General features: G+C 43.5%; 1 protein-coding gene across 1 annotated transcript in view; it reads left to right on the top strand.

Annotated features, from left to right (window-relative positions):
• The window catches only part of LOC144671461 (ras-related protein ORAB-1-like), a 48,293-nt gene that overhangs the window by 14,821 nt on the left and 17,734 nt on the right, over nucleotides 1-15,738 (top strand). Inside the window, exon 2 of the mRNA XM_078533388.1 lies at nucleotides 10,736-10,808. Coding sequence (XP_078389514.1) covers nucleotides 10,736-10,808 — 73 coding nt within the window. The remainder of the gene's footprint in view (nucleotides 1-10,735; nucleotides 10,809-15,738) is intronic.

Genomic DNA, 15,738 nt, shown 5'->3' with positions numbered 1-15,738 from the left:
TACCTACCATGTGAATACCATAAAGTTCTACCTTTAAACAAGACATTATTGGTCCCTAACTGGATCTTCCACCCACCCCCCTCACAAACCCAGGATCCGGTCAAGGATCATAATTTTAATTGTTCATGTGGGTGTTGCTAGCTAGGCCAGCATTTGTTGCCCATCCCTAATTGCTCTTGAACTGAGTGGCTTGCTTGGGCCATTTCAGAGGGCAGATAAGAGTCAACCACATTGCTGTGTGTCTGGAGTTGCATGTAGGCCAGACCAGGTAAGGACAGCAGATTTCCTTAAGGGTCATTAGTGAACCAGATGGGTTTTTACAATCGGCAATGGTTTCATGGTCATCAGACTTTTAATTCCAGATTTTTTTTATTGAATTTAAACTTTGCCACCTGCCGTGGTGGGATTCAAACCCGGGTCCCCAGAGCCCCCCGGGTCTCTGGAATACTGTTCCAGGGACAATGCCACTGCCAAATCCTTAATTCCTGACAGCACCTGAGGGGCTTCAGTTTACAGCCTCTCTGTATACAATGACAGGCGATCCTCAGATGGTGGCCTTGCTCCTTTGAGCTGCTGCAAGCTTTAGTGTGCTCTCGGCACACACCTGGACCTTGGAATGTGCCAATTGGCAACATTCAGTCATGGTCTTCCAGTGAAAAGAGTTGTTTCAGTTTCTGGCAGACCAAGTGTCACTGAATTGATGCCCCTCCAACAGGCGTTGGTTTATTTTTGTGCCCCCGCCCCCAGGAACAGCCTGAAGAGCAGAGTTCTGTGTTCCATAGCTGCTCAAGATGAACCTTGGCAAAAACCACTGCATCTTTCTCTTTGCATGAGTGAATTTGTCCACTGGAGCAGAATGCTAGCTAATGCATGAAAGAAATCCTGTGCTTTAATGGTGTTGGGAACCTTTTTTTTTAGATTTCCCTATTGAGGAGTATCCAGGATGAGAGCTTTGGTTAATATTTGAATGCAGCACAAGTGACTGTAGCACAGCTAAAGTTCCTGCCCTAGGTTGCAAATGCAGCCTGGATTAATATGCAAATCCTGGGTAGTGTTTAAACTAATCTTGCTTGGTGATTGAGTGCTACCTACTGAGCCAAGATGATTTGCATTCTTAAAGTCGGGCGAGGGGGGGGTTCTTTTGACCCACTACACAAATATTGGAAGTCAATCTTTGAGCCATTTATGGAACTGGATTACATCTTGGTTTTTTGTGTATATAGTAAGGGTCACTAGCTGCTTAAAAGTAGACCTGAACATTGAAGAGAAGGATGGGTTAAGTGAGATTACTGAACTGGAAGCATGACTGAAAAGCTATGGTTTTAGGAAGTTTATGAAAACATGGAGAGATGCTGAGGACTTTGGGGATGGAGCTTGATTTGGATGTTTTTACAGATTATAGGGAGATGTGCAGTATGATAGAAGGTACAAAGGAGGGCACCTAACTCCGAACTAAGTTGCCGAAGTGTTGAAGTAAGATTGAATGGACATGTAGGTTAGTTTAAAATTCTTCTTCCTGAGCCAGACTTGGTGAGCGGAGTTTTGATTTTTGTGCAAGGTGACATTTAATAGGATGCATTTATTTCCAAGCAAGACTCCAATGGGTGATGGAAGTGGGAACAGTAAGGCAGTGACCTGCAATGTTGTGTTTTTGAAGCTGTGAATGAGTAAATGGCCCATTGGGGTTCCTGATTCACTCTTGCAGTTGAATAGAAGTGGCTTTTACTCAATTTGGATAGTGCACCTTCCTAAATGTTAAGGTCGTGGTTTGGACCCCACTCCAGGCACTGGTACATGAGCTAGACTGACAGTTCACTGAAGCACTCATTCAGTGCTGTACGATGGTAGGCGATGTCTTCTCCGCTAAACAGACTCTATCCAATGTCGTGTCTAAGCTGCATAGTAACTGGAAGTTTCCATGAGGCTGAGCCCCAGTCTCGAGTTTGTGCAAAAAAAAGTCCCCAAACATGAATGAATCAGCTGCGCACACATAGTAAACTTTGCCCCATCCACCCTCAAGGCAATTTAAGAAATTTCCATCATAAAGAGGGGAATTCTCCTGGTATTTTAACCAATATCAATCACTCAAACAGATCAAAGCAAAATACTGCGGATGATGGAAATCTAGAACAAAAACAAAAATACCTGGAAAAACTCAGCAGGTCTGACAGCATCTGCGGAGAGGAGCACAGTTAACATTTCGAGTCCGAATGACCTTTCATCAGAACAGATCATCTGGTTATTGTTGGTTGAGAGACTTTGCATTTTCTGCATTGCAACCTAAACTGCTTTTCTTTCTTTTGTCTATACAGGACTTTGATGTTCTGAGATTGAAAATCACTATGCATGTTCAAGTTGTCCACTCGTGTCAGTGGTGGGAGTTGTATCGATGTCATTTTTGGAATTTTCATGTCTAAAATGTTAAATTGAGCCTAAAATCTGCATAAATGCAAGACTCTGTTCTGAGCAACCATTTAGGTTCTAAATCTTCATGACCTGGAAACTTCCTAATCTCTGCACAGCCCTTGCCAAACACCAATTAACCTCTTGTCTAAACTACTATGCTGCTACAGAGATAAAGTATGTTAAAGACAGATCCACTTTAGGAGCAGACTAATTGCATTTTTGTATTTATTCTCATGGTGTGGACATCACTGGCTAAGCCAGCATTTAGTGCTTCTCCCTAATTGTCCTTTGAAAGTGGTGAGCTGCTGCAGTCCATGTGGTTCAGGTGCTGAACCAATGCTGTTGGGGAGTGAGTTCCTGGATTTTGACCCAGCAACAGTGAAGGAATGGCAATCTAGTTCCAAGTTAGAATGATGAGTGGCTTGGAGGGGAACTTGCAGATGTTCCCATGCACCTGCTAACCTTGTCTTTCTAGGTGGTCAAGGTTGTATGTTTAGGAGGTGTTGTCAAAGGAGCCTTGGTGAGTTGCTACAGTGCATCTTGTAGATGGTCCACAACTGATGCCGATGACAGTGGTGGAGGGAGTGCCAATCAAGCAGGTTGCTTTGTCCTGGAAGGTATCACACTTGTGTTGTTGGAACTGCATTTAACCAGGCAAAGGAGAGCATTCCATCACACCTGATTTGTGCCTTTTGTAGATGGTGGACAGGCTTTGGGGAATCAGGCAGTGAGTTACCCACTGCAGGATTCCTAGCCTCTGACCTGACCTGTTCTTGTAGCCACAGGATTTATGACTGGTCTGGTTTCTGGTCATTGGGACCCCAGGATATTAGTGGGGGATTTGGTCACACCAAGGGGAGATGATTAGAATCTTGGAGATGGTCATTGCCTGGCACTTTTGTAACATGAATGTTACTGGCCATTATCAGCCCAAGCTTGAATGTTGTCCAGACCTTGCTGCATTTAGGCATGGACTGCTTCAGTAGCTGAGTCATCACAAATGGTGCTGAACATTGTGCAATCATCTGTGAACATCCCCACTTCTGACCACCTGATGGAGGGAAAGCTATTGATGGTTGGGCCTTGGACGCTACCATGAGCACTCCTACAGTGATGTCCTGGGACTGAGATGATTGACCTCCAACAGCTACATTATCTTCTGTTGTGCTAGGTATGACTCCAACCAGTGGAGAATTCCTCTGATTCCCATTGAACTTCAAGTTTGCTGGGGCTCCTTGATGCCAAAATAAGTCACTCTCACCTCCTCTTTGGTCCATATTTGGACCAAAGCTGTAATGAGGTCAGGAGCTGAGTGGCCCTGGCAGAACCCAAACTGAGCATCAGTGAGTAGGTTTTTGCTGAGTATGTGTTGCTTGACAGCACTGATGACCCCTTCCATCACTTGCTGGTGATTGAGCAGACTGGGGCAGTAATTGGCTAAGTTGGATTTGTCCTGCTTTTTGTGGACAGGACATACCTGGGCAATTTTCCATTGGCAGGTAGATGCCAGTGTTGTATCTGTACTGGAACAGCTTGGCTAGGGGTGTGACTAGTTCTGAAGTACAAGTCCCCAGTACGACTCGGGGCCCATAACCTTTTGTGGTATCCAATGCCTTCAGCCCATTTCAATTCCCCATGGAGTGAATCAAATTGGCTGAAGTCTGGCATCTATGATGATGGGAACCTTGAGAGGAGGCCAAGATGGATCATCCACTTGTTGCAGATTCTTTATCTTTGTCTTTTGCATTGTGCTAGGCTCCCCAATCATTGAGGATTGGGATACTTGTAGAGCTATTGCCTCCAGTGTGTTATTTAATTGCCCACCATTGGATGTGGCAGGGCTGTAGAGCTTAGATCTGAGCTATTGGGTGTGGGATTGTGTGGCTCTCACATGTTGCTTCCACTCCCTGGCATGCAAGTAGTTGTGTTGTACGTTCAGGGTTTATACATTTTTAGGTATGCCTGGTGTCTCTCCTGGCGTGTTCTCCTGCACTCTTTGAACCAGGGTTGATCTCTGGCTTGGTGACATGCTAGGCCATGAGGTTAGATTTGTTGAATGAAATTCTGTGATGGCTCACTTGTACACCACAGATGTCCAGTCTTGAGCTGCTTGACCTGTTCTAAATCTATCCCATTTTAGCATGGTGGTAGTGCCACACAGTTGAGGGTCCCATCAATGTGAAGATGGGACTTTGTCTCCTCAAGGACTGTGTGCAGTGGTCACTCCTACCAATAGTCATGGACAGATGCATCTGGAAAAAGTGAATGAGGTCAAGTAGGGTTTTTTCCCTCTTAGTCTGAGGCAGAGGGTGAGGGAACCCAGCAGCCATGTCCTTTAGGACTTGGCCAGTTCAGTTGGGAGTGGTGCTACTGAGCTGCTCTTATTGATGGACATTGAAGTTCTCTTTCCCTCCCCCACCCAGAGTACATTTTACCCTTGCCACCCTCGATGCTGTTTCCAAGTGGTTTTCAACAGCATCATTAACTTCCCAAAAGGTGTTTGGTATAGTGCTGCACAACAAACTTGTGAGCAGAGTTGCAAAGTTATAGCACGTGGAATAAAATGGACAGCAACATGGATGCAAAATTGATTGACGGGAAGCAGTCATGATGGATATTTTTCAGGCTGGAGGAGGGTTTGTAGTGGAATTCCACAGGGGTCAGTGTTGGGACCCTTGCTTTTCCAGATGTAGGGGGCACAGGAGCAGAAGGACCTGGGTGTATGTGTGCATGAGTCATTGAAGATGGCAGGAAAAGTTTTGGAGAGTGGTTTGGTTGCATACAGTGTCCTGGGCTTGGTTATACAGGGCCATAGAATACAAGAGCAAGGAGGTTATGTTGAACTTGTATAAAAGCACCTAGTTTGGCACCAGCTGGAGTATAGAAAGGATGTGAAGGCATTAGAATGCAGAAAAGATTCACTGATTCAGGGATGAGAAACTTCAGTTATAAAGATCAGAAGTTAGGACTGTTTTCTATTGACTTTCTATTAATCCTGAGGGCACTGGACAGAGTAGATGGGGAGAAACTGTTCCCACTCAAGATTAAACGGGATAAGAGGGGTGAAATTGGCAAAGAAGCAATGGTGACATAGCCACTCACTGAGGGGGTGGAGTGTATGGAGGTGGCAGGAGAATGCACTGCCTGAATGTGGTGGAGGAAGGTTCATTTGAGGGAATTGAGACTTGCCTGACAAATGAAGAATGCAGGGTTACAGGGAGAAAGAGGAATGGTGCTGGGTGAATTATTCATCTGCAGAGCTGGTGCAGACAAGGAGGCCATTTGGCCCATCCTCCGCACTGTAACAATAGCATCAAGCCACCCCTTCAGCTATGTTACAAGTCAAATGTGGGCAAGGAAACCTGTTGATTACCACCTATAACTTGTAAGTTGCTGTAATGCTACAGGAGATCAAGTAAAGCTGCCTTTGAAGCTATTTTAGACCAGTATTCGAGCCATTGTTGTGCCTCCATTGTGAAATTGGATTTCAAAGATTAATGAGCCTGACTATAGAACATAACTGCAGTTTAATTATGCTAGATATCTGCAAGTTCAACAGGGCTTGATCAAATTTAACTAGTGTGAAATATTGGTTGAGGTGACTGCTAGCCAGAAAGGTAATGACTTTGGCCATCTCCAAAACCAGCAACACTAACATTTTACAGTTTCATTTGTTAGAAGTAAATTGGTTGGTCATATTTGCTGACTGGAGTTTGTTTCTCAAATTGGCCCCTATTTCACATTGTTTTCATAACCAATGAAGCTAGTTTATGACCTTGTATTATAGCTGTTAACCTTTTTATTGTGTTGGTACTAATGTGAAATTTAAAAATATGCAGGAAAGATGGTCATGCAGCAACTGCAAAGATAAATAGTTAACATGTCGGCCTGGTGACCTTTTTGTCAATACTGAAGTGTGCCTGGATCGGCACTTGGGGCAGTCACTTGCTGCATGTGTGCAATCGGACTTCAAACTGGTCTTTACTTTCCAACTTGGATGTTGCAAAAAAACGTATTTCAATTATGCAATTAGTGAGCTCACTCCGCTGGTTTTTTTATTTAGTTCTAAACCCTCCACTAAAATTGGAACTGCAGCAAGTGTGCAGCCTTTGGGGAAAACAAACCACTTCAATCACTTTGGGACAGGAGGATAAAGGGGCAAATGATTTAGCCAGTTTCCCCAAAACACCCAAACAAATGTTTTAAAATGTTTGCAGTTCTCTTAAGCTCCCACAAACAAGGGACCTAATGACGACAAGTATGAAGGTGCACCATTTTTGCATCATGCAATGAACACTCCACTCCATTATAAAGTGTTGGCCAGAACCATGGTGTACTAATTCAGCCTTGCTGCTTATTCTGATCTCGGATGTGCCACTTGTTATCTTGGGTTATGCTGTTCACTTTACATTCAGGCAGGTGATGTATTCAGTGGTAATGTCAATAAATACTGTAGTTGGGAGTGTACAATACAATAGACCAGTAAGGTGTGTGTGTGTGGAACAAAAACAAAATGCTGGAAAAACTTAGGTCTAACAGCATCTGGAGAGAAAAACAATTAATGTGTCGAATCTGTATGACTACTTCAGAGCTAAAGAGAAGTAAAATGTGATTAAATTTATACTGTTACGGGAGGTGGTGCAGGTGAAGCTGGATAGAAGGCCAATGATAGGTGGGGGCAAAGGAGAGATTGACAAATGTCATGGACAAAGGGGTGTTAATGGTAGAGGTACTGGCTAAAGGAGGTGCTGATGGTGGCATTACGGTAAGAAAGCATGTGATAATAGGACAAGGGAAAGCACTCAAAAGAACATGAGCAAGCGACATGGGTGGGGGGAGGGGATGGTTGTGGGGGAGAAGATCAAAAATAGGAAAAACAAATGAAAGTAGGAGGATTAAAATTAATTTTGGATGGAGGTGAGTTCATGGTCTGAAGCTGTCCAGAAGGCTGTAAAAGTGCCTAATCAGAAGATGAGGTACTGTTCCTTCAGTTTGCGTTGGCCTGCTGCAATATTCCAGCAAAGCCCAAGGATAGACATGTGGGCATGAGAGCAGGATGGGATGTTGAAATGGCAAGTGACAGCAAGGCCTGGGTCATGCTTGCGGACAGACTGAAGATGTTCCGCAAAGCAGTCACCCAGTCTGCGTTTGGTGCCTTCAATGTAGAGGAGAGCGCATTGGGAGCAGCAAATGCAGACTGAATTGAAGGAGGTGCAAGTGAAGCACTGCTTCACCTAAAAGGAGCATTTGGGCCCTTGGACAATGAGGAGGGAAGAGGTAAAGAGGCAGGTGTTACACCTTCTGTGATTGCATGGGAAGGTATTGGGGGTGATGGAGTGGACCAGGGTGTCCTGGAGGGAACAGTCCCTATTGAATGACAACAGGGATTGAAGGGAAGGTGTTTGGTGGCATCATGGTGGAGGATGATCCTTTTGAATGCAGAGGCTGGTGGGGTGAAAAGTGAGGACAATGGGGACCCTATCATGGTTCTGGGAGGGAGAGGAAGATGTGAGGGCAGAGGTGTGGGAGATGGATCAGATATGGTTGAGGGCTAGGGCCTGTCACTTAGTGGGTGAGAAACCCCGATTTAAGGAAGACACGTTGGAAGTGCTATTTTGGAAAGTGGCATTGTCAGAACAGATGTGATGGAGGCGAAAGAACTGAGAATGGGATGGAGTCCTTACAGGAAGCAGGGTGTGAGGAGCTGTAGTCGAGGTGGCTGTGGGAGTCAGGGCTTGTAATGTCTATCCCCAGAAATTGAGACGGGTCAAGGAAGGGAGATGGGCCATGTGGAGGAGTGGAAATTGGAAGCCAATTTTTTTTCCGGGGCTCTGCTGGTTCCTTGCTGTTTGGCATATCAATGACTTGGAATTTAAATGTGAAGACTTGAATGTCAGGAGGACTGATTAAGAAATATCCAGATGGTTCAAAAGTTGGCCATGTGGTTGAGGAGGAAAGCTGTTGACTTTCAGAAGACACCAATGGACTGGTCAGGTGAGCAGAAAAGTGGCAAATGGAATTCAACCTGATGTAAGAATACATTAGGGAGAGCAAAGGAATACACAAATGGTGGGGTATAGTGTAGAGGGACTTGAGTGCTTGACCCATCCTGCAAGGATCTGTGGACCAGGTGAGACTGAGTATGAGCAAGGGGATTAAGCTTGTACTGCATAAAACACTAGTTACATAAGATATAGGATATTTAGCCCAACCAGTTCATGCTGATGTCTATGCTCTGCTTGGTGGCTGCTGCTCCTCCCATCTTTCCTCATCTAAATAGATCAGCATTACCCTCTTCCTATCTAGCTTTCCCTTAAGTGGATCTATACATGCTCAACCACTCCCAGTACTAGTGAGTGGAATGAAGAGTTTCTGTTTTGAGGGAAAAGTTGAGCAGGTTGGGACTATACTCATTGGAGCTTAAGAGGTGATTTTACTGAAATACCAATTTTGGGAGGCTTTGTGTGGTAAATGCTGATAGCATTTGATTCCCCATGTCAGGGAATAGAGAACTAGGGGGCACAGTTTTAAAAATGGGGAACCTCCCATTTTAAGGTGATGCATTTCTTTCTACATTCTTTGAGTAATATTTTTTCTCAATTCCTGATTGGAAAATCTATCTTTATATTAATGGCCTCTTATACTCTTCCCCCAGAAGAGGAAACATTCTCTCTGGTATCCACTCATCATTTTAAAAGACTCTTGGGTCCCCCTCCAGTGCCTTTTTTGTTTCTGAGGAGGCCCAGCCTGTCAATCTTGTCCTGATGTGTATACCCATGCATTTCTGGTATTATCCTTGTGAAATCCTTAAATCTTCTCTGAACCCTCCCTCCAATGTCCCTCTAAGTGAGACTTTCCTCCAAGTTTCTCCCCTTCACTTGAGTTGGGAGGTGGCTTTAATTTCAGAGTTTCTAATTGCCATGGTGGGATTTGAACTCTGATTGATTATATCACATGCTCAGACCTCTGCATCTCCAGCCCAAAGACATAACCACTATGCTATTCTCCCTGTGCTCTCTGTTTAAACTACAGCAAGAGTATGGTATGCAATTCTGGTCATGGCATTACAGGAAGGATGTGATTGCACTAAAGAGCATACAAAGGAGATTTAACATTGTTATGTCACAAATGGAGAATCTTAGCTAAGAGGAAGAGTTGGATCAACTGTGGTTTTCTACATTGGACCAGAGGAGGATTTGATGGGGGTCAGTAGCCAGTAAGCAAGGCAGAACGATTAGAGGGGAGTTGGTGTTTTTAACCCTGAAAGAATGGTAAAGGCATAAACCCATGTCTCACTTTTTAAAAACAAGTAATAATAAAAATGCTTGTGTCATAACTTTGCTGTAGATTGAGATGGACAGTGGCATTTGGCTGGATATCTTTCAACTGGCAGAGATGCAATGGGCCAAGTGACCTGTGCTGTAAACTGTTTGTGTACAAATCTGTCATGACCCTTCCCAGTTGTGTTCCCTCTACCTGGCATTTTGTTTTTGTATCCTTACGTAATGCAGGTTAGGTCTCAGCAACATAACTGCAGGATTAAGCTGATCTTTACCACTCTCTTGCAGTGATTTTTAAATTAGTCTGACTACATCAATAGTTGTATTCCCTGGAGAATTCGGGTTTGTGATGTCTGTACATCCTGAGTAACTGAAATCTTTGTTTTGTAAGGCTGTTGTGGGTTAGACTTCCCAAGAAGGGAAAAAGCTTCCTGCAGTAAGTGCTGGCTGGTTGTTATTGGACAGGCTCCAATTCAGCCTCCCATAGATCACCTATCTGGAGTAATCATACTGCCAGCTCACATAAGCGTAAAATAACCTGTGTTCTCTGCTTCCCCCCAACATCTCCACTGGGGCATCAACTGTCCTGTCCTGTCCTATGCTGTGCTGAACTGAGGGAGGGGGTTCAACCTGCAAATCTAACTTGAACTGTTGTGCAGAATGTTCCCCAAATCACACAACCCACTGGCCTTCACTGCATGAGGGATGATTGATTGGTCTCATTACCAGACAGCCTAGTGGTTATGGGGCAGGTCCCCAGTTTAAATCTGCTTGACATGAGGAAAGTGTGTGCAGATCAGAGACTGCTCATCCACTCAATGAAGCACTTGTTTGCCTTTAAACTTGCAAGTTTTTGTGCTGATCATTTGCATCCATTGTAAATGTTTTATTTTGTTAGTGTGCTAGAGCGGTATTTTGAGTCTTCCAGTGAGAAGTCACCACTTGGGTAGTGGGAAGGGGCACAAGTCTATTCATGGATTACCTTTTGCAGCTGAATTTTTGCTGTAATTGTATATTTATCAATAACTATTTCTCTTTCTAATCCAAAGTGACTACTTGTTCAAGCTGCTCCTCATTGGTGACTCTGGTGTGGGCAAGTCTTGTCTGCTGCTCCGGTTTGCTGTAAGTCCCCCTGTGTATATAATCTTCTTTGCACTTATGAATAACGAGGCTGGCCTCTTATTTCCCAACGCTGGGAAGTTGCATTATAAAGCTGTGACCTTCCTCTCTTTTGAAATGGTTTAAAAAGTTAGTGACAAAACGAGGTAGCCACACACGACAAGGACTATTTCTTTCTGAGTGTATCAACAACCTTTCTTCCCAAGACATCTCACAATGGAACAGGCTGCTAAAGAAAATATTCACACACCCCACCCTGCCCATCACTCAATCTGCAAGTCACATCTTTAAATTGTTTCCCGTTATAATTTCTCACTGTCAAGACTACATCTCAGCTGGTCATGCCTGGTTTAGCTCGCACTACCCATATAAATGTTAGAGGAATATGGGTATAAGTCTGTAACGTGACACAACTAAACCTGAAGTTTGGACAGCTTTTGTGTAATTCTTTATTCACTGTTTCCCTCTGCCTGCTATTTGACTCTAGCATATTTGCTGGTCTCATTGGATTGACTTCTGTGCTTTTAAGTGCAAATCAGCTGACTTAAACAATTGCTGAATTGATCTTTGGCTTGTCTGCTACAATAGTGACCTGGCCTGCATGTCACCCTTTAACATTAGAAAGACATCAAAAACAATAAAGCCAGAGATGGAATAGTTAAGGTGATCGAATGGTTGGTCATAGGTGGATTTTTCAAGGAGTGGAAGGTGGACAGGCCCAAGGAAGGAATTGCAGAACTTCGGACTGGACCTAGAAAGTACTTGCATTGCTAAAGTGTCTGTCACACATTCCACCTGCAGTAGAGTTCTTAATGTTAAACCCAGCAGTTCAAAAACTGCAGTCTATTACGAAGGAGTGTTGTTGATTTTCAAAGAGCTTCGCTGCCCCAATTTGGTCAGAGCTTTGTAAATTTCCATAAAATGGCCAATGTGGCATGGTGACTTCCCTTCCTTATACAGATTTCGCAGCTGCCTTGCTTTGATACTTGCACCTTCTGCAGTTTCAGTATGACTCTGGACAATGTTTGGCAACGATGTCTAGAACTCTCATAAGAACAGAAAAAGGAGCAACAGCAGGCCATTCTGCCCCTCGAGCTTTCCCTGCCATTCAATAAGATCAAGGCTGATCTGCCCCAGCCCTCAGCTCCTCATAGCCCTCAACTCCCTGATATTTCAAAAATCTATCTACCTCTTTAGATACTCTGATTTAGCCTCCACAACTCCCTGGGGGTAGAGAATTCCAGACATTCATTCTTCCCTGAGAAGAAATTCCTTCGCATCTCAGTTTTTAAAATTCTGTGACTGTCCCCTAGTTTGAGATTTCCCCCACCAGTGGGAACATCTTAACATCTACCCTGTTAATCCCCCTCAATCTTGTACGTTTCAATAAGTTCACCCCTCATTCTTAACTCTAATGAATAAAGGCCTAACCTGTTTAGCTGTTCTTGATGAGTCAACCCCTTTTATCCCAGGAATCAGCCTGGTGTATCCCTTTTGAACTGCCTCCAATACCAGTATACCTTAAAAACAGAGACCAAAACTGTACACAGTACTCCAGGTGCAGCCTCACCAACACCCTGTACAGTTGTAACAAGACTTACCTATTTTTAAACTCCAACCCCCTAGCAATACAGGCCAAAATTCCATTTGCTGCTTTGCTGCACCTGCATGCTAACCTTTGTTTCATGCACAAGAACTCCGATCCCTCAGTGCTGTACTTTTTTGGAGTCTCCCTCCATTTAAATCTGCCTTTTGATTCTTCCTACCGTAGTGCATGACCTCACACTTTCCTATATTAAACTCCATCCAAGTGTTTTCCTACTCACTCAACCTATCTATAATCCCCTTGCAGATTCCTTATGTCCTCATCAAAACATGCACTCTCCTATTTTTTTGTATCATCAGCAAATTTGGGTACATTACACTCTGCCCCCTCCTCTAAGTCATTAATATAGTAAATGATTGAGGCCCTAGTATTGATCCTTGTGGCACTCCACTCGTTATGCCTCTCCAACCTGAGACCCATTAATCCTGACTGTCTGTTAACCAATCCTCAATCCATGCTAATACATTACTCCCAATTCCGTGAGCTCCTATCTTGTGCGTTTATGTGGCACCTTATCAAATGCCTTCTGGAAATCCAAATAGACTACATCTACCAGTTCCCCTTTATTAACTCTGTTAAATCCTCAAAGAACTTTAGAAAATTTGTCAACATGATTTCCCTTTCACAAAACCATGTTGACTGTGTTAAGCTTTTATGTCCTGCTATTTCTTCCTTTTAATAATGGACGCTAGCATTTTCCCAATGACAGACTGGCTGGCCTATAGTTTCCTGTCTTTTTGCTCCTTCCCTTCATGAACAGGGGCGTCACATTAGTGGTTTTCCAATCTGCTGGGACCCACCCAGAGTCCAGTGAGTTCTGGAATATCTCTCTCAAAGCCTCCACTATCTCTGCAGCCAATTCCATTTAAAACTCTTGGATGCAGGTCATCAGGTCCTGGTGACTTGTCTGCCTTTATTCCCATTAGTTTGTTAAATACTTTGTCCCTCATGATAGAGACTGTTACAAGATCTTTCCTCCCATTAGCTCTTTGCTTATCTGATTTTTGGGGATGTTTATAGTGTTCTCCACTGTGAAGACCGATGCAAAATATTGGGTTAAATTATCTGCTGGCTCCCTGTTATCAATTCTCCAGTCACATCCTGCAAGGGTCCCATGCTCACTTTAGCTGCTCTTTTTTTATATATCTATAGAAGCTCTGGCTGTTTTTTCATATTTCCTGCCAACTTACTTTCATCAATTTTATCCTTTTTTATTAGCTTTTTAGTCATCTGCTGATCCAAAAAAAACCAATCCTCTGGCTTACCACTGGTTTTCACTGCTTTGTATGCCTTAGTTTTTGATTGGATACTCCCCTTCACTGCCTTTGTTAACCACGGGTGGTTCATCCTTCTCGTTGGGTCCTCTTTGACCAGGATACATTTTTGCTGAGTGTTATGAAATATCTGCTTAAATGTCTGCCGCTGCTCATCCACTGACCTTCCCCTTAGCCTATTTACCCAGCCTGCTTTACACAACTTTCTTCATACCTCTAATTGCCCTTAAGTTGAGGATACTGGTCTGAGACCTGAGTTGCTTGCCCTTGAACTGAATTTGAAATTCTACCATGTTGTGATTGCTACCCCACCCCCCCCACCAGAGGATCCTTAACTACAATATCTCTTATCTCACCAAATTACATATTACTAGATCTAAAATAGCCTGTTTCCAGGTAGGTTCTGCAATGTATTGCTCTAAGCAACAATTCCTGATGCATTCTACAAATTCGTGTTCCATGTTACCCCTGACAATCTGATTTCTGTCAATATACAAATTAAAATCACAAGACTATTGTAGCGCCCTTCTTGCATGCCTCCATTATTTCCCAATTTATACTTTGTCCTCCAGTGAGGCAACTCCCACCCATGATTTATTTCCCTTGCTCTTACTTTATTTCCATCCAAACTGATTCCACATCACGATCTATTGCACCTATATCACTCCTCACCACCACACTGATGCCTACCTTTACTGATAAAGCTACTCCACCTCCTTTTCCTTTTTTGCCTATTTTTCCAGAATGTCGAACACCCTTGAATATTGAGTTCCCAGTCTTGGTCACCCTGCAACCACATCTCTGTAATAGCTATCAAGTCCATATTCATTTATTTCTATTTGTGCTGTCAACTCCTGTATCTTGTTACAAATGCTGCATGCATTCAGATAGAGCTTTTAAGCTTTGACTTTTTACCATTATTACTCATTCTGGTTCTAATTTCTACTGCACTCTTCTGCTTATTTTGTGCCCCTTCCTGTCTCTCTCTTTGATTATTGTTCACTATCTTGGCTCTCATTTATCTTTTTTTAAACTGTTCCCTCTTTTCTCCACACCACCCCCCCCCCCTCCACTAATTAGTTTAAAGCCCTGTCTACAGCCCTAGTTATACAATTCATCAGGATACTAGTCCCAGCATGGTTCAAATGAAGCCCATCCCAATGGAACAGCACTCTCCTTGCCCACTATTGGTGCCAGTGCCCCATGAATCAGAACCCGTTTTTCCCAAACCAATCTTTGAGCCACACATTTACCTCATCTTATTTACCCTATGCCAACTTGCACATAGCTCAGGTAGTAAGGATTCCACTTTTACTCCTACCTGTCACAATTTGGGTACAGATTCAGCACTTAATTATAAAATAAACTGGAAATGCTGGAAAAGCTCCACAGGCCTGGCAGTATGTGTTGAGTCCAAATGACTCTTCTGCTCTGAAGAGAGGTATGGTCTAAATGTTAACTTTCTCTCTCCACAGACACTGCTACACCTGAGATCTTCCAGCATTTGTTTTACTGTAGATGCTGGAAATCTGAAATATTTTGATTTTATTTTAGCATTTAATTACCTAATATGTATATTGGATATAATGCAAACTTTATTCCCCTCATAGACTCCTTGGAAGGGACAGGATCTCATGCAGCAGTTTTTAATATGCTGTCTCCAATTATTTATGAAAGAGAATCTATCCCTGGTTGTGGTGGTAAACTCTTGACTGTGGGGGCAGGTGGGAAATGCCATCCCATTCTAACATTTTGCAGCAACAAAACCGACCATTTGGTTCAGCAGGTCTCTGCCAGTGGCTATACTCCATACCAGCCTCCTCCCCCCCTCATTTCACCTCTCCCTTCATTCCCATTCCTTTCCCCCTTTTTTGTATTTAAGGGGAAGCTAACTAAGTCCATCCATCCTGCTCACCTTTTGTAAAGGAGTTCTTCCAGATAATGAGGTGTCTCTTGAATTCCTTTATTGGGTTTAGTGTCTCTTGCGTTTATACTTGGTTTGGGGCTTCCCCACAAACGGAAGCATCTTTTTTTCCTCAAGAATCCCAAGTCT

Source organism: Cetorhinus maximus, chromosome 32 (genome assembly GCF_964194155.1).
Source record: "Cetorhinus maximus chromosome 32, sCetMax3.hap1.1, whole genome shotgun sequence".
NCBI lineage: Eukaryota > Metazoa > Chordata > Chondrichthyes > Lamniformes > Cetorhinidae > Cetorhinus > Cetorhinus maximus.
Note: the sequence above shows the minus strand (reverse complement) of the source record. Positions and strands in the feature narration are given on the sequence as shown.